The 18,012-nt window shown below is 43.7% G+C and overlaps 1 protein-coding gene across 17 annotated transcripts in view; it reads right to left on the bottom strand.

Annotated features, from left to right (window-relative positions):
* Positions 1-18,012, bottom strand: part of myt1lb (myelin transcription factor 1-like, b) — a 126,873-nt gene that overhangs the window by 50,848 nt on the left and 58,013 nt on the right. For all 17 annotated transcript variants that reach the window (XM_025900943.1, XM_019348501.2, XM_025900941.1 and 14 more), the window contains exons 3-4: positions 14,775-14,820; positions 12,555-12,588 (exon numbers count right to left, since the gene is read on the bottom strand). In XM_025900943.1, coding sequence (XP_025756728.1) covers positions 12,555-12,588; positions 14,775-14,820 — 80 coding nt within the window. The remainder of the gene's footprint in view (positions 1-12,554; positions 12,589-14,774; positions 14,821-18,012) is intronic.

The raw sequence follows: 18,012 nt of genomic DNA, 5'->3' as shown, positions 1-18,012 counted from the left end.
TTAAAGCTGCTCATCTCTCTGCTGCTCCATTGTATCTTCAATTTCCATATCTGTTTCTCTTCCTGCCAGGCAGAGAGCGAGGTGCAGTGTTGCTGCTTCCCCTGTCGCTCCATCACCACCTGGCCCACTTCCAATGCTTTTAGTGAGAGCTATCTGTCAAGCTATGAATAATACAGGCCCAAGGCTGGCGTTAGCTTGCTAGCTAGCTATGTGGAATCCAAATGAGGTCTACAGCAGGAAGAGAGCACTTGACTTTTAGCTCGCTACCACGCTCCCCCTACCAAGACAGGCAATTACTCAGCCCACAGCCCCAGCTGCAGTCGTGGCAATCATAAACGCAACCCCTCACATCCCCCGTCTGCACGCACACACTTTGCATGTATAAGTAGGCGCGCGCTCCATCTCCATCCTGCACAGACATTGTCTATGCAGAGACAGAAAGTCCATATATGACAGGAAATCCATAGCTTTTCAGGCGGTGAAAAGAAAAACTGAAATTGTGAAAAGCTGTTTTCATGGAGGATGATGATGATGATGAAATCAGGGCGTTGGTTTTAAGTGGAAAACTTGTGGCCGCCTACAAATGGTAACGCCACAGGAGCAGATGTTTGATGAGGCAAATTTAAAGTGCCAAGTGACACCAAAGAACTCATTTAGGAGCCATGGAGATCTATTAATCAGCCGCGGCGTTACTTCATCATGCCTTATCTGCAGATTAACAGGAGACACATCGTCCACCTTTATCGCACCTGTTCCAGAGTTATGGCAGAAGGCTGAGAGGGCTATCAGGTATGTGACACGTGTACGCTCGTATAATTAGCTCAGCACCACGGCATCCTAAGGTGACAGCGTTAACTCATCCATCATTGCTTCTAATCACTCATTGGTGGAGTGTGGGCTGTAATTACAGAGCGCTAGGCAACGGCAGGCTTCACAGGTAAAAATAGTCATGCAGGATGAGAGACTTGTGCATGAGTTTGGCATGTGGTGTGTGGGAAAATGTGTGTATACATGCCTGTGACTACCGAGGTAATGAGATCTAGTTAGTGATGCTCCAGAGTGTCTTATTAACAAATAATAACAGCACTCCTTTGTTTTTACCTCTCCTCCCATCTATTATTCACACCTCACAGATTCACTCATGATTCATTTATACGAGCATCTTGTGCAACCTAGAAACTAAATGTCACCCAAAAACATCCCCGTCAGACGTTGCTGTGGGTACGCGTTTCCGTGTGCTCGTCGCTCGCTCGTGGCGTGCAGGTTTGACCGTGTGAAATTGGTCCTGCGTCAGATAGAAGCAGCATTTCCAGCGAAAAATTTGGACTTGTGCAATCTGCCTCCCTTTGTGCATGCACAGATAAGTGCAAATGATAGAGTGCTATTGAAACAGATGAGTCGGATCTTGCCGGATCAGTAACGAGGGCTGTAGTGAGGCCATTCTGCCATTCAACCCCCCTGTTGTGAAATCAGCATGACGCCCTGTGTACTTTAGCTGGATTCTCTTTCCGCTCAAATTGCCAGGTTGGAGAGCGGCACTCAGCTGGGAATGCTGCTCTACATGTGAAGTAGGTTGTGCGTGTGCGTGTGCGATCGCATTAAGAGCGCCGATGTAGATGTGGATGCGAATGTGTGTCAGTGAGCTGCCCCTCGCCTCTGTCCCCTCTCTTTCTTCAGGTGAAGAGCCTGTTCTGAAGGCTCTGCTCCAGTCGAGGGCCCTTAAAGCCAGGATGGAAGCACTTTACCCAGATAGAGGTAAACCTACAGTACACCATCTGACTCCTAGTGGACCATCAGACAGGAGGAATAAGTGGTTTGGCACAAAGCAGCAACCTCTGGGGGTGAAAAGTGAAGCTGCAGTTCCTCTAATGGCCACTTGAAGCTGTCTTTCAAATATAATCAGTCCCCGCAGACGTCCATGTTAAAATGTCCAACCTTACAGCAGAAATAAACACGTCTACATACAAACACTGGTTTGTTCCTTTTGGAGTATTTTTAAAGCATCTGACCAATATAATATCTGACTAACATGGCTGCTGTGCAGCTAATTATACTGAGAGACGGTCCAACAAGTCGGAGCTCCAGAGTGAATTTTTGTCTGGATGTTACTGCGGACTGATTAGATTAGTATCTGTGGATGGAGCTGAAAGTAGGACTCCACCCTCTGATCCAAATATGGTCACTTATGGCTCAAAACCCTGAATTGGCCATATCTGCCAAGACGGCAACTGACACGACATATTACACTGTACATGACTATTATGGTCTTGCAGGCACATTATCACTAACCGTGTAACCTGTCCAAAGACTGCTCTGCAGTGGTCATCAATTTGGATTCTCCACCCATTTGGCAAAAACCTCTTTCCTTTGGTAGCTAACCGGTTGCCGTGGTCACAGTTTGCATGGAATTTATACACAAAATTAACAAGCTCAAGTGAAACTCTGAAAAGCTTTTATTTTGAAGGCGAACAGTCTCATTTTTAGTTTGTGTGACTTTTGTGTGTTTCGCTGCCACTCAGTGTTTGCAGACAAGTCTGCATCTTCCAAGCAAACTGCGACCACAGTACTCTGCTAATGAGTGCAGAAATCAATCACTCACAACTCAAGTTTCCTGGTTGAATTGCGTCCAGTGTAGAAGACAACTTGACAAGCAACGTGAGAAACCACGAGAAAGTCCAATTAGCTGAATCTAAATATTATGGGTAAGGTAGGTATTTGTGATTTTAAAATGTGTAACATACCATTTCCTGTCATTGAATCTCACATTGTAGATTCAGCAGCTTGTAGGCTATTTTCAGACAGCCTACATAACAAAATGTGTCAAACAGTGAGACGAGACGAGGGTGAGTAGTTTCCAGACGTTACTCAGGGACACTTTTGGTGTGACGGGGTTGAACAGGTGCAGCTAGCTGTCTGATTGCCCCGTACTGCTACTGACTATTACTACAGAGAGAAATCACGGGTTTAGTGTAGGATAAAGTCAGTGCTGTTCTACTTTAGTGTAACACATCAGGTTAGCATTTCACTCAGATATGATTTTGCTTTGGTGATTTTCATCACGGTCGTAGTTCATAATAAAATAATCAGGTCGGACGGTTTGGGAGGTTGGACCTCGAGCCTGTATTAGAGCGCCTGCAAATGGACAGTGAAAGTCATTAACCCCGCCCTTCAAATATTGGACGTTCAATGTCTGGCTGTAGTTTTCACCCGGAAATCAAATTCCTGCTGGGAAAAACGGGCTTCATTCAATTCGTCCTTCACTTAGAAATCAGCCCACAGACTGCTGGAGGCAACGAAGGAACGTCTCACTTTTGAAGCGTTCGTGTAACCGATGTGTTTTTAATCACAAAGGAAGAGGATATTTGTGGAAGCAGATCATTCTTTGGGTCTTTTCTCTACGTTACGAGTAAATGAGGTTCTTCAGAGGGACGCTGCAGATTTATTCTCTGCTTTGCAGCGATCCGTCACTCTTTCTGTGCACTTCCTGCTGTTGTTGAGCTCCTCCACTGTAGATACCCGAAGACTCATTGTGCCACTCTGCCGGCCGCTCGCTGCTCTCATATCAGTCTGAGTGCTTTGAGAGCATGACATAGTGGAGAGAGCAGAGACGGCTGTGTGCGAGGGAGAGGGAGTAAATAGCATCCCAACTGCAGAGATGGCATTTAAGTGTCTCTCCCTTTGCACTCCAATAGTACTGCAGACCCATTACCTCAGCGCGAGCCTTTGTGTGTCTACCAGCATCCGTGTGTGTGCGTGCGTGTGCCTCAAATGTATTTCCGAGCCATTCCTCCAATCATCTCCGTGCTCCCACGCGACTCACCCGCTACCTTTCTGTTCTGATCTTTTTCTCATTCATCATGCTTCCCCTCCTGTCCTCCTGCCAGAGGTCTCTGCTAAGGTGTAATTTAGCTCCTGCTGCTCTCTAATTTCTACCTTCGTCAGGATGGGCGTGGCTGGCCCCCCTGACACCATGGATACAATCTGTCAATCAATCCCCACAGCCAGGAAATTGCGTTCAAAGCGAGAGTAATTATTAAGTCTGCCCTGTGTGGGTTGAATTGAACACCCTCTCCGTTTGGCACACAGAGAAATATGTCCTCAGAGGCAAGGCCAGGTGGATTAGCGAGGCTTTTATTGCTCCTTAGAACAAGGTGAGCGCTCTCTCATCTCACCTTTTGTCTCGCCTAATCTCTTTGCCTTTCCCTTCCTACCGTCCTCATTCTTCGCTCATCAATATCAAAACGGCCTGTTCTACGAGAACGTTTAAAAGAACGAGGGCTGGAAAACAACACTTCTTGATGTTTATGCCCAATTTACTGCAGGTATCTCTGTGAAAACAATGGCAGAAGCCAGAGGTGAAAGCATGAAAGAAAGTCTCCCTAATGCGAGTGCGTTCAGTGAATCCTGTTTGTTCAAGTCCTTGAAAAGCTGAAATCAAACCCGGTGAGCAGGATGTTGTAACAGTCTGTCTCCTGGCTGCTGCTTACCTTTCTGTTTCCACACAAAAATGTTGATTTATTTCCAAGCCTCGCGTTCAGGAACCACATGCCTTTGTTTGCCAGCGTACGGCTGAATAAACGTTAGGATTATGTGGATTCTAGTGCTCAAACCACAGAGTTTAAATAGCATCAAGGACAGCAATTCCCAAGATGCCTTGCGCCAACATTTGCTGATAACTTCCCCTTGTCATTTTTAATTACTGCCAGCATCTTCTTCAGTCACCTGTATCAGTGTTGACTAACCATAGAAACCTTGTTAGAACAGACCCGTTAACCTCTGCTCGTGAGCAGATAAGTCTGAGTTAACAAGGTGTCCTGCTGCTGCTGCTGAAAGACTCGACTTCTGACCTCCAACCTTTATGTACAGGACATATTCTTCATTAATGGCGTCCTGCTGAAGGCCAGCACTGCACTCAGAGTGCAGCTTTCTAGATTTGTGGAAGCTTTTACATGAGCTTCAGCCTCAGAGGTGGGCTACCGTTACAACCTATTTCTGCCACAGAGTGTAATTAAAAGTTGGGTTAGGGTTTGGGTATGTGAAACGCTTCAGAGTCTGAAAACTGAAGCCAATGTCCAGCAGGGATGACTCGTCTGATTGTATAAAATGAACCTGCTGCTCATGGACCTCAGAGCTCAGTAAACATTAAAGATTCCTGATGCATTTATGGTTTATTTCTAGTCTTATTGAATATGACATGATGTTCATTTAGGAAATTATGATCCCATTACAGTCAAAAAGGACCGGAAGGTCTTCAAAAAGCTAAGATGGCAACAGCCAGAATTCTCAAAACAGGATTTTACAAACCGACATCGCGGTGGCTTCATCTATATTTCATATGCAGTGTATGACTGCTATACCTGCCAAGGGGAACTCCCACTGTCTGGACTTCCTGCTCCATAGAGGGCACTCTCGAACTCAGCCAGAATAAATGATGCTTTATGGAGCGGTTGAGTTGAAATTGATCAGAGATGATACTCCAAGCGCAGTCTCCTGGTTGAAAGTCATAATGCCTGATACCAACAAGACCAATAAGCCCGTATTTCTATACAAACACGTGATAAATGCAAATAGATGGGCTTATGGGATTTTTGTTTTTTATTTCATTACGAGAAATATTTTGAGCTCATAGGAAACCAGTTTGGCCTCCTTCACAGTCTACAAGTTAGGTGATTCGTTTGTTTGAAATCTGTTTACCTCCCTGATAAAGGGATTTTTTAAATAAATGTGACAGTGCCATGGGAATACAATTATTAAACTGTACTTCAGAACTTTGGGGATTTTTAAGACACTGTGTCTATTCATGTCAGTCAGTATTACTGGGAGTACAGACTTCCACAAATACAGTGACAACCAGAACAGCTTTGCTTATGCTGGTCTGAAATCAGAAATAAACCAGGACCAACATTAACACAGTGGGAGTCATGAACAACCTATAAACCTAAGACTTATCTTAACTCGAGCTGGGACTGGGAACTTGATTCCACAAGAACCAAAAGGTAACCAACAAGGGAAATGCTTCCAAGGCAATATGCGCCCATGTTCTCAAACATGGTAAAAAGTCAAAATACTGATTATGAATCACTCAAAGGAGCTCTCAAACAGCAAATCAATCTAAACATAGATCAAACCTACAAGACACTCCAAAGAATATTATTCACAAAACTAAAAACCAAAGCTACTTCAAGTGTGCACGCAGAAAAACAAATACAACTCCATTTCAACAAACCAAACAGGGTTCAAAGATCCCGGACAAGCCCCCAATCATTAACAACTCGCCCAGATTAAGTGCCTTACAGGGACCTTCAAAGATTTAAAAATTAAAAACAGGGCCTCAGAAATTATTCATTTCATTTAAGGTAAAATTTTGCATATATTCTATTAAATATAATTTAAAAAAAAAAATCAGCTGATTCTAAGCAGGTCAGGTGGGAATGTCAACCAGAACCGCCTCCAAGTCAACCTAGTGGCTTGATTGTTACTTCTAAGGTGGCTTTGGAATTAGCATTAACACTCAGTGTTTGCTTTAGGAAACAGCTCAGAGTGCTAATAATAATAATAGAGGCTTACTTAAGACATATATTTTACATTTGTCTTTAATTTTGTGTTTGATAATAATGAAAAGAAAACATCATCATCCTCCACTCACTTAAAATTCATATCACTATACATCACTGTGACTGAGATAGACAAACTTCTCTTGACGGGAAAGATTGATATTTGCTCAATTTTGTAACCACATCATTACACGGCGCTAAAATTTCCTATGCAAAACACAAACGCTGCTAATCCAACAGCCCAAATGTGTATTTGTCTGCATGCATGCAAACGGACTCTCTATACGTCGTCGTGAACCTAAGCCCCGTGTGTGCATGTCTGCAGAGTCTTATGGCATTTGCAGGGCCTCTGAGGGTATTCAAACATTCAAAGGCTGAGAGAGGTGGAGGATACGGATGGTGCGCCAGCGTCTAAAAGGCGGGGGGAGAAAAAGGATGGAGCGAGGGGGCTAATTAACATATTAATGACCCCACCTTCCTACAGCTTCTGTCGGATAGTCCAAACACTTTGATAAGTATGCAAATGAGAGCCGCACCATCTGAAGAGGGAATTAGCTCTGCCAGAGAGAAAAGGGAGGGGGCAAGGGAGGGAGGAAGGAAGGCAGGGAAGGAGGCACGAAAGGATAGAGTGTTAGGAAGGGGAAGAGGAGGAAGGAGAGTCGGGCATGCTGATGAACTGATATCTCCATGTTTATTTTAGCTGTCTTTAATTATCTTCTGTGCACAGCGTGCCTCGGTGTGTTATAAAACCACGAGCGGTGAAAGAAAAGACTTCCATTCTTGCTGCTCTTGGATCGATGCAGCGGCGCCCGTCAGCCCCGCGGCGATGTGCAGAATGGCTGCAGGGGCTCGAGCCCGTGGGCGGCTCGGAGCGACGACCCCGAGCAAAAAAGGGTGGGTCAGTGTAACGCAGCCTATGGTGGAGCTATAAGGACGAGGGAGACGTGTGGGTGAGACAAAGAGAGGGAGAGTGGATCTGTGCCGTGTCGATCGCTTCCTGTTTGGCCTCGTTTCAGCTCTAACGCTGACGATCTAAAGCCCTCTTCCTCGGCCAGGCGGTGACCACCTCATCTCTTTTGTGAGGGAGCAGGAGTCTGACAGGGGAAAAATGAGGAGCTTTAGCCGTTATCCTCCTTACTTAACTGTTCTCAACACTTCAGAGATAAAGCACAGAGGGACTGACAGCAGAAATCTCTGTGTTCAAAGTGAAATCGAGCAAATCTGGATTTGATTTCCTTGATGTATTTATATTTTTTGCACTCAGTTTCTCAGGATTTTGCAGCTTCAGTTCCATTTTTGGATGAAGAACTGCACACAACGTAAAAATATCTGCACGAATCTTGGCCTTTGTTTGAAATCAGGGGAATTCTTAACACCATAATTAGCAGAAGCCTGTGCTGTCCTAGTTATGTAAGACGTCTCTTTTTGTCTTTTTGAAATTGGATTACCGCAGGAGGAACCATTTATTTCAGAAATGGGGGGGCTGGGGGTAATTTTTATATCTCACAGTCTCCGGCAGAAAGCTGTCCTCCACCGTCGAGCCCATGCGCAGTTCTTATACACCCCAATAAACATGATTAGCATGGCAGACTGTAAATATGCAAATGACAGAGGAGATGTGGAGCGAATGTTTATGCTGTGAGCTTTCCCGTCTGCACAAACTCGCCTCCCCGCCTATCTCACGGTGAGCTTTATGGAGACGGGGTCCTCTCTTAAAGCCACCTTTGCTTTTTTTCTTTCATAAAAGAAATTCATCCATGTAATTGCAGCTTTAAACGTGAAAGGATGCCTTTTCCTTCAGTGTCTTTGCTGCTTTCGCTGCACACAGACGAAGGCAGCTGCAATGGCCGCACGCTGAAAGCACCCTCTCTAAACAGCTTCTTCCCACATGAATCTGAATTATGCTCTGTATGCGTGCCTTTCTGCTGCACTCTGACTTCAATTAGCCATCCTGCACATCTATGATTACCGTGCCAGTTGATGGTGACTGAAAAGCCAGACGTGATGTCTGTAACCGAGAGAGTCAGAGACCCCACTGGTGTACTGTGGCTGAGACCTGAGATCACCACTGCCTCAAATGATTTACATTCTGTATAATCTATGAAAGCGCCTTAAATAAAGTTAATCTGAGTGGATGAAATGTGCGCTACAGCGCAGCTGCTGCTGTATTTTTCATGCCAGTTATTCACCAAACTGGATCTTTTCTTCTCTTTTAACCTTAACATTTTTATTGTCACTCCGTTACAGCAGCTTTGCATGATTCACAGTTCAAAATAATCCTTTTTTACATCACACCGCTGCAGCTCGTATTCGTCCTTTGTACGAAACAAGCTGCTTTAGCTCCTCCTTTCTTCTGATTGGCTGCCCCTCCTAAACAAAGGTTGGTGGGGCTTCTATGCACAAGATGACCATATTAAGAATATCCCCTCTCTATGACATCACCTCGATCTAAGAGTAGAAAAAACTGAGACAATCTGTTCAGGGCTTACTGCACATCCACTGATTATTAGAAACTTTGGTCACGTTTAATGTGAATGTGACTCCTGCAAAATCAGAACAGGTCCACTTACCATATACAAGCCTGATATTGATAATGTTACCTGAACACTGTTAATGCACTCGATCTTGGTCCAGTAAAAGCATTTACCCAAACACATTTATTTATGGATCAGCCACATTAAACCTGGAGCGCTTCTTAAAATATATTGAATTCATATATTTTTAGCATGTTTTAAATCAAGTTTGTTTCTGTTTTTCATAACAATCCTCTAACAATGATATAATAACAAAGGAAGGCAGATCAGGATATAAACTATATCTAACTAAACTATAAATATTAAAGTATAAATATTTTTAAAAGAAAGACTGAAAATTATGTAAAAGTATTATCAGTAAAATCAGATCAAAAAGGTTTGTGTTGGTTTTTGGGATTTTTTCACATAAATCAACAGTTTTAATCTTTTCATATTAATCTCTTTCCACAGCACTATATTTTTCTCTCACTGCATTTGTAACTGTGATCATGCAATCATGTAGCGTCCATGCTGAATAGGATCTTAAACACACATACACAGAGCCGAACGGCCCATGTGACCCAGCTCGGCCCGCTCTATGCAAAGTCAAGCATGTTCGCCCTGAAGACTATCAGCTCTCCGGGGAGAGAGGCCATCGAGCAGCATTATCGACATTATAGACGCCTCAGCCTGGAGATAGGCTTCCCATCGATCCCCTGATTAATTACTATCTGCAGGCAGCAGCACAGTGAGGGATGGAGGAGGAGGAGGAGGTGAGAATGATAGAAAAGGGGGAGAAAGACTGAAAGAGAGGGGGAGAGAGCAGGGAGAGTACACCTTGGACTATCTATGAATATCAGCTAAAGGCTACGCAGTAATCTTCCAGGTGGAATATTATTTATTGATATATAGGTAGGCAGGAACCCTTATCTTACCCCCCGAACACACAACCAAGGACAAAGTGAAACTCACACATTACTGTGGTGGAAACAACTCGCAAAGACGAGTAGAGGACACTGAAGCATCCGCACTAAGACTTTCAACCAGGTTACACAACATGGCTAATAGAGAAAAACAAGCATGCCACATGTTTATTCGAGCCTTATGTGCTTATGCGCCTCCATTCGGGCCGTGTCACTCTGTGAAATATCTGAACAGCTCCTAACACAGCTGTGGATACACTGTGCAATCCAGGCTAGCTCTTAGCCAATACGGACTCTTCTGGCTCCCAAAACCTAAGATGGTGGCGGCTAAGACGAGGTGGTGCTGACAGTGCGCACTATTGACTTATGTTACAGCAGGTCGGCAGTCTCAGGGGGATGAGGAGTGTAGCTGCAGGCTTTAACTGGAGTTCATTAACGGTAACTGGTTGTCCTGACCAGTCGTCCTCCTCCTCAGGGGAAGGAAAATAAACGACCAAAAACTGCCGTTCCTCTAATGTCCACTCAAAAACTGAGTCAGGCCATTATTAGGTTGTGGCCTCTCTGACTGACGTGTGGTGAAACTGCAGCTGCTAGCTGCTAGCTGCTAGGCTTCACCTGAACTGGACCTCTGAACCATGTTTGGAGCATTTTAATGACATTATCCACCAACAATACGGCTGCTGTGGTGTTACTTAGGGCTGTGTATCGACACTGATTTCTAGAATTGATTGTTGAATGTTGAATGTTACTGGACTAACAGACCGCCCAGCAGGTCTGAGCTCATTTTGAGGGAAATTCTAGGATTTTATTTGGCAATGCAGAAGTGCCTGAAATGTGCCTTCCTTTTAATGGCCACAAGGGGGCAATACGCGTGGTTGCTTTATATTGTCCTTTAAAGCCAGTTAACGTCACTTATCACTTTGTAAAAGTCAAATAATTTGCTGTAATGAGCACATTATTAGTAACTATATTTAACTTTAACTTGAAGAGAAAAAACAACAACACTTAAGCAAAGTTTAATTTACTAGTTATCCATGATGCCTATTATAATTTATTTATTTATTAAACTTTATTTAAACCAGGAAGTCCTGTTTTTCAAGGGAGACTTGGCCATGGAGGCACAACATTAAATCAAATAAAACATGAATAACATAATACTTTCTAAAAGCTGTGAACTCTCCCAGAGAGACAAAAGCCTCCAGCTTTAGAGCTCTGAAGATTATTCAAAGGTTCAGAGAAAGTCCCGGGTACCCAACAAGGAGGCGACTAGATGAGCGTGAATCACAGCTGCTGTTTGAAGGTGTAAGGACATGCACAGGTGGCTTTGTACGAACAAACAGGTTTGTGCTGCTGTCTCGTTAGGCTGAATGAAAAGCTTGACTCTGTATATAGCCAGCTGAGTAAAGTATGGTGTCATCTGCATAAAGGTGCACTTCAGCCGTAAACATATTCTTTGCTATATATGTTATTAATGATAGTGCAAATTAAACTGGGCCAGAAACTGAACCATGGTGGACTCCTCTGAAACTCTTCACGGTCGCTCCTGAGCCTCCCAGCAGCATCACTGAGTCTGCCTAACAGCAGCTCGACACAACCAAACGACTCGGACAGATCAACAAAAATAACAACACAATTATTCTTCTGGTCTGTCGTACGATGACCCAGTCGAACGTCAGACTGAGTTTCACCTAAGATATTAATATCAGCCAAATATTTTCAGCTAAGAGTTTATTTCAGATTAACAGGGTGATAACTGTTTAAACCTGGAGGGTCACAGCCCTTTTATAAGATGCCTGATGTTAGTCTGGAGACTCAGATTTAGAAAAAAGTTGCAGGCTCAGCAATAAAATCCTTTGCAAACTTTACAAGGTTGGAATTCAGACTGTCAGGTGCAGATGACAATAAACTAATATACATCGTGTAAATATAAAGTTCAAACATTTTACATGCAAACAAGATTTTTTTTACAATCCTACCCAGTAACATTTTATTTTTCGAGCAGCACTTCCCAGCACGGAGCTTTAACAGCTTAAATGTGGCTCCAGTCACGTTACCTTACTTAAAGCAGGTAAATTAAGCTAATTAGTATCTTGTAGTAGTTCCTGACACATTGGATGGTTTTAGAAATGACGGCACTTCCTAAAACTGTTCTGGGAGGAAACTTTTCCAGTGACAAAGAGAATAAAGTTCTACCTTCCACCCACTCCACTCACCCAGCGAGAACTTTTAGGGCTGTAGGCGTAGAAAGAGAGAAGGAACTGTGCTGAATGCTTAATACACTGATAATCGACTATCATCGAAATAACATTGAAAACATGAGACAAAACAGACAAGAAATCCTCTTCTTTAATATTTCATGTGGGGGGAGGTGGAAAAAGAAACTGGTGCGTGTTTTTGTTCTGCTGTTAGAGGACAGAGAGGGACACGAGTATGGGATCATCATGGAAAACAGGCAGGTTTGTGTGTGTGTGTGTGTGTGTGTGTGTGTGTGTGTGTGTGTGTGTGTGTGTGTGTGTGCGTGTGTGTGTGTGTGTGTGTGTGTGTGTGTGTTCATTCCCACTGACCTGAAAAGCTCTGTTAATGCTGGATCCACAGGCACTGGAAGAGAAACACAGAGAGATTATGAAACATGTGAAATCCGTCCGAACGGCGACGACTGTGACTCGGTTTACTGTGACATCATCGGGGAAACACTTGGAGCTGGAGGGAAGATCACTGACCACACACGTATATTCATCATCTATACTTCTGTCTGAGGACGTGTGTGTAATCTGTCTGCAGCTTATTACTGTCACCTGAATGAGTCGTTTGGATGAACAATATGGAAACGATGCAGTGTCACAATCACAGTTATCACTTTCATAGATGTATTAAGACCAGGACGACTACATGACTGTGAGTCAGTGGACTTCACACTGAAGTCCCTTATATCATATTTTATAAACTAAAAAAACTGAAACTAATAATAACAAAGCTTTTAAGATAAACATTAAAAACTACTGTCAGACGCTCACTCTGGATAAAAACTGAAAATCAACATTTAAAATGACATTGGATGCTTGATCTCAAACTTTTTACATTATCGACATTTTTCATGTCTAAATTTTAAAATGAGCTTTAACGTTAATTAACTGTCTCTAAATCTAAATGACTACAATTACAATTTTGGAAACTGAAAAGAAATTGATTCAAATCTATGATTTTAAAATTGAAAGAATTATTGCAGGAAAAATCTCAACATGGTGACAAATATGTGGAAACTCAGGATTATAAAGACCAAAGGGCTTGCAAAAAATTCAATATACTTTATAATATAAGAGTCACATATAAGAAGGCAAAGGAGCTGATCCACAGTTTTTAAAATAAAACCAGTTTCATATATTTGTTATTTCTCTGTGGCAGTATTTTATTTTTATATGATATGATACACATACATTTGGGTTTTATGTTAGTAAAAAGTCAAACGCTGTCACGTTTGCAGACGATACACGTTTATTTTGCTGCATTCAAAGGCAGGCGGAGCAGAAACGTTTGTGACGATGAAAAACGATCTTTAAACTTTAAAGAAAACAAAACTCTTCAAGGAATTTTAGAAATTGGTTCGATTATTTATATTTAACATCAAAGTGCAAAATGTTTAAGTGTCATGACTGATCATAAATTGACAAATAAATACGTTGAAAGGAAAAAAGTAACGTTGTGAGATCTGAGCCATCATTAACTATGAGAACAATCTGACATAATGTATCTTTGGTTTGTTGGAATACTTCACTTTAATTTCATGGGATAAACAGCATGTAGATGATGGAAGCTCTGAAAGTAACAACAACAACAACAACAACAATAATAAAATGGATTATTCCTAAAAATGCAAGTCTAAAAACCTGGACTAGAAGTCAGCAAGTTCCCATAATTTCCTTGTACATGAACAGCAGCAATAAAGTGCTTCTCTTCTATTGTGATGTTTGGGATCCTGCCCTTTGGCCCACAGACATGACCCATGACCCAAACAGCAGACTCATTATATGCATGTGACCTGCAGGACTGTTAAAGTCAGTTTGAGATGATTTGTATGTCACTGACTGCCAAAAGTAAATTTTTTAAAATGCTTGTGTTCTAATAATTTTAACTGATACTGATACGGGGTTAAACATCACTGGGATTAGCAAACAAAGGTCAAAGGTCAGTCCCATGTTATACTGCAGATGTTCTCTGTTTAAATAATTCTGTCTAAATGAAGGGAACGATGATCTCAGTGACACATCTTTGGTTTCGCCTGTACTTCAATCACACGACTGAAAAGCTGCTTGATCCTCGTGATGGAGGAGCAGCGGTCACCACTTTCATCCTCGTCTGGTCAAAGATGTCGGGCACTCAGAGTTGGAGGGGATAAAATATGAATGTAGCATCTTAGATGTTTCACACAGAGTGGACCGAGCCTCAGTTCGGTTTTACTGAGATGTTCCAAAGGAGTGTCGCTGACAGCTGCCGTTTCTTTGGTTGAAATAAAGTTCAATAACCTGTTTTCACTTTGCAGGGTTTCGTAGGAGTGGATATCGCTGTGGTAGATATTTCATTTTGAACAAAGCTCTTAAAATGTGGATTTCTGTTTCTGTCAGATATAAAACGAGCGATAGAGGAGCAGAGAGCCGCGAGAAAAGCCAACTCGAGTGTGACAGTCTGGGATTTGTGCAGTAGCGTGTGTGCGCTGTGTGTGTTTGTGTTGGGGGAGTGAAGGTCACCCTGAATGGTGTGTGTGTGCATGTGCATGTGTGTGCGGATACCTTTGGAGCGTGTGCGATGGCGCTTATCATCTGCATCCACCTCCATCTGCAGAGAGGCACAAACAAGCTGTTAAACACACAACAGACACGTCGCAAAATTAGCTTTCATTTGGATCCATGTTCGTTCAGGTGCTCGCGACTTTTTCTGCAGCTTGTCAAACATTTCAATTCACACCCGACATTGGAAAGAACATTTCACGAGACGACTGACGGCAGCGTTTGTGCAAATGATTAAAATCCTTCAGTAAGCTTTGGGTTGTCGTAAAGCCCTGCACTGGATAACAGAGACCTAAAAACCTCATGAAAGCATGTGGACAAACAGCCAAACCCACGGGTGTAACGCCAATGCTGTGCTTCGCTTCTCCTCAGAAACCCTTTGGGAACCGTATTAATTTCCAAAGTCTGACCACAACACATGACGGAGTTTGTGGGCTGACTCCAAAGAAGCTTCATGGTCACTGTTTCTTCATCCTCCATCTGCCCCACGGTGCCAGCTTTTATTCATAAACATGTGACTGTTACAGATTTATTGACCTCATCAAATATCAGACGGCTCTTCATTTACTGGGATAAATATTCCACCTTACTTCCACATGGAGCCCTGCTGTGGGGCTGAAGAACAGTACTTCCTGGTCACACAGTGTGTACAGCTGTCCTGAAGGAGGAAACAGTTTGTGTATCTGGCCAGTTTAACATGGGAGTCTATGAGGACTCCAATCGTTGCTGGAGCCCCTGGTGGGCGTTAGAGGAACTGCAGGTTTTATTTTTGTTATTTTGGCTGGCCTCTCCCTTAGAGATGGGGTGAGGAGTTCATCCATCCAGGAGGGACTCAGAGTAGAGCTGCTGCTCCTCCACATCGAAAGGAGCCAGTTGAGGTGGTTCGGGTGTCTGACAAGGATGCCTCCTGGGCGCCTCCTGGGTGAGGTGTTCCAGGCATATCCCACTGGGAGGAGGCCCTGGTACAGTCACAGGACACACTGGAGAGATTATATCTCTCGGCTGGCCTGGGAACACCTTGGTGTTCCCCCGGACAAGCAGGAGGAGGTGGCTGGGGAGAGGGAGGTCTGGGCTTCTCCGCTTAGGCTGCTGCCCCCGCGACCCGACCCCGGATAAGTGGAAGAAGATGGATTTGATTTGATTTTTTCTATCCTAGAAGTTTTCTGTTTGGTTGCATTCACACAGTCCATGGATACGGCCCGGTAACCAGGAGTGAAATAGCGTAGCATGCCACCTTCTCGTCCACGTGTTGTCACGTCCATAAAACGAACAGAAACAGGACATCATGGGTGCCCTCACAGAGGCTGCAGCAGTCTTTGGTACGTAGTGCGAGGTAGCCGCAACGTATGAAAGCTGACGAATTAGCAGTTCTGTCAGGACAGAATATTTTACTTGTATCACTGAAACCAATACCAAAACACTGAGCTTCACAATAAAAGCACTTCCTGTCTGCAGCATTAGTAGCTCCTCCTGCTGATTTGAAGTGATTGTTGGGAATCATCTAATTATTAACAGGAGCCATGCAAGCACACAGCCAGCACATGAAGGAACAAAGACTTTTACGTCTCCATGAAAGGCGCAGATACTGCAGCATCCGCTCTGAAAGAGCCGACATGAGGTATAAAAACCCACAAGGTGACTTTTCATCCAGTCTGAGGTGGATTACACATGTTGGAGCGATAGCATCGCTGCTGCTCGTTGTTCCAGAGAAGCTTTGATAAAACAGAAGAGCACTGGGCATTTTAGTCTCATTTTAATCTCCCACTCTCACACACCAACAACACACGCTCAGCCGGTCCCTCCTTACTGCACTAATAAGATTTACGAGGTATCCTTGCTTTTCATCATTTTATTTTTCTCCCGTCGAAACATTTATGGGCGTTCGTAAAGAAACACACCATTAGAGCTGAGGGGCTCTACAGTAAAGTAAGTGTGGTGTTAATAAATCACGTTTAATAAAAAGAGACATCCAAACAGGGCCTCCGTCACAGCCCAAACCTGGCAGGCAGGCATGAATATTTAGGGACATCTGGAAATAAAGCAGCGACGCTCCGAGATGTTGGGATTTATGATGGCTCGTTGAGAGGATAAACCTGCCTCAGAGGGATGTGCAGGTCTGACATACATGAGCCCCAGCGGTATCATGGGTGGGACAAACATTACCGCGTGGCCACGAGAATTTGATTTAATTTGAAACTTTGGACTTTGGATTATTCTTCGAGGTTTTTGCTTCACTTCATCAGCGGAGATGGCAGCTTCCAGGAGGATGTTAGTCCGACACACATCAGCAGGTGCGGTTCAGTCGGGAGGCCCTGCAACATAAAGCACCTCCAAATCTCTCAGCTGCCTCCAACATCCTGTGAACTGATTTGGACGTGGCGGCGACAGGGCTGGCCTTTCCATGCGTGCAGAGGAGATATGAGCTGTGGACTAAAGTGTGAGCCTGGCGTGTTTAAATGCACACACATGCATACTAACAGAGCCTATCTGACGCTGTCAGACTCTCTCTGAGGGTTTGAAGCGAGGCCCGCGTCGCCGCCGAACACGAGTGGATCCGGGAAGCCTCGTCGTTTACTTCCCTCGAGCTTCCTCGGGAGACTTGGACCCGGGAAGCGTGCACGCCTCTGCAGCTCGCCATATGTTGGCGAGTCATGCGTATTCTGTCTGGCTTTTCCTCTCTCTCTTAGCACCCCATGGGAAAATGTCACGGCTGTAATGAAGGTTAGCCTGCTTATTGAGGATTAGTTGGAGGCCCACTCCTTCTCTGTCTGTGTCTCAATTAGAGCTGGGATCAATGGCATTAAAGGCCCAGATGAATGACCACTGAGTCACGCTGATCCCTGCTCCAAAAGTTCACACTGCTTAGTTAAGAAAACACCTCGAATAATGAGAAAACTCTGCATGTGTTATTATTTCTGCACAGCAAGCAGATTTAAGCCGACTAACTGATTGTGTGTCAAAATGAAAACCGTCCACTGAACTTTCGGTAAATGTTTAAGTTAATGAATTTTCCCTTTTTCATAAACTCATCGTTCATCGTTTTAAAAGTAAGAACTATGATTCAAAGCAGGACTTAGTCCTCTTTGGACCAGAGACACGAGGGGACGGCAGCTGGAGACAAACGACTGTAACCAAAGATGCTGTTGTCTTTGACGCAGTTTGGTGCTTTAACACATCCATGAAACAGGAATAAGACAGTCAGTCATCAGTGTGTGACTGAGTGAAGTGGAAACGTGCTGTT

This window comes from Oreochromis niloticus, linkage group LG19, assembly GCF_001858045.2.
Source record: "Oreochromis niloticus isolate F11D_XX linkage group LG19, O_niloticus_UMD_NMBU, whole genome shotgun sequence".
Classification (NCBI taxonomy): domain Eukaryota; kingdom Metazoa; phylum Chordata; class Actinopteri; order Cichliformes; family Cichlidae; genus Oreochromis; species Oreochromis niloticus.
Note: the sequence above shows the minus strand (reverse complement) of the source record. Positions and strands in the feature narration are given on the sequence as shown.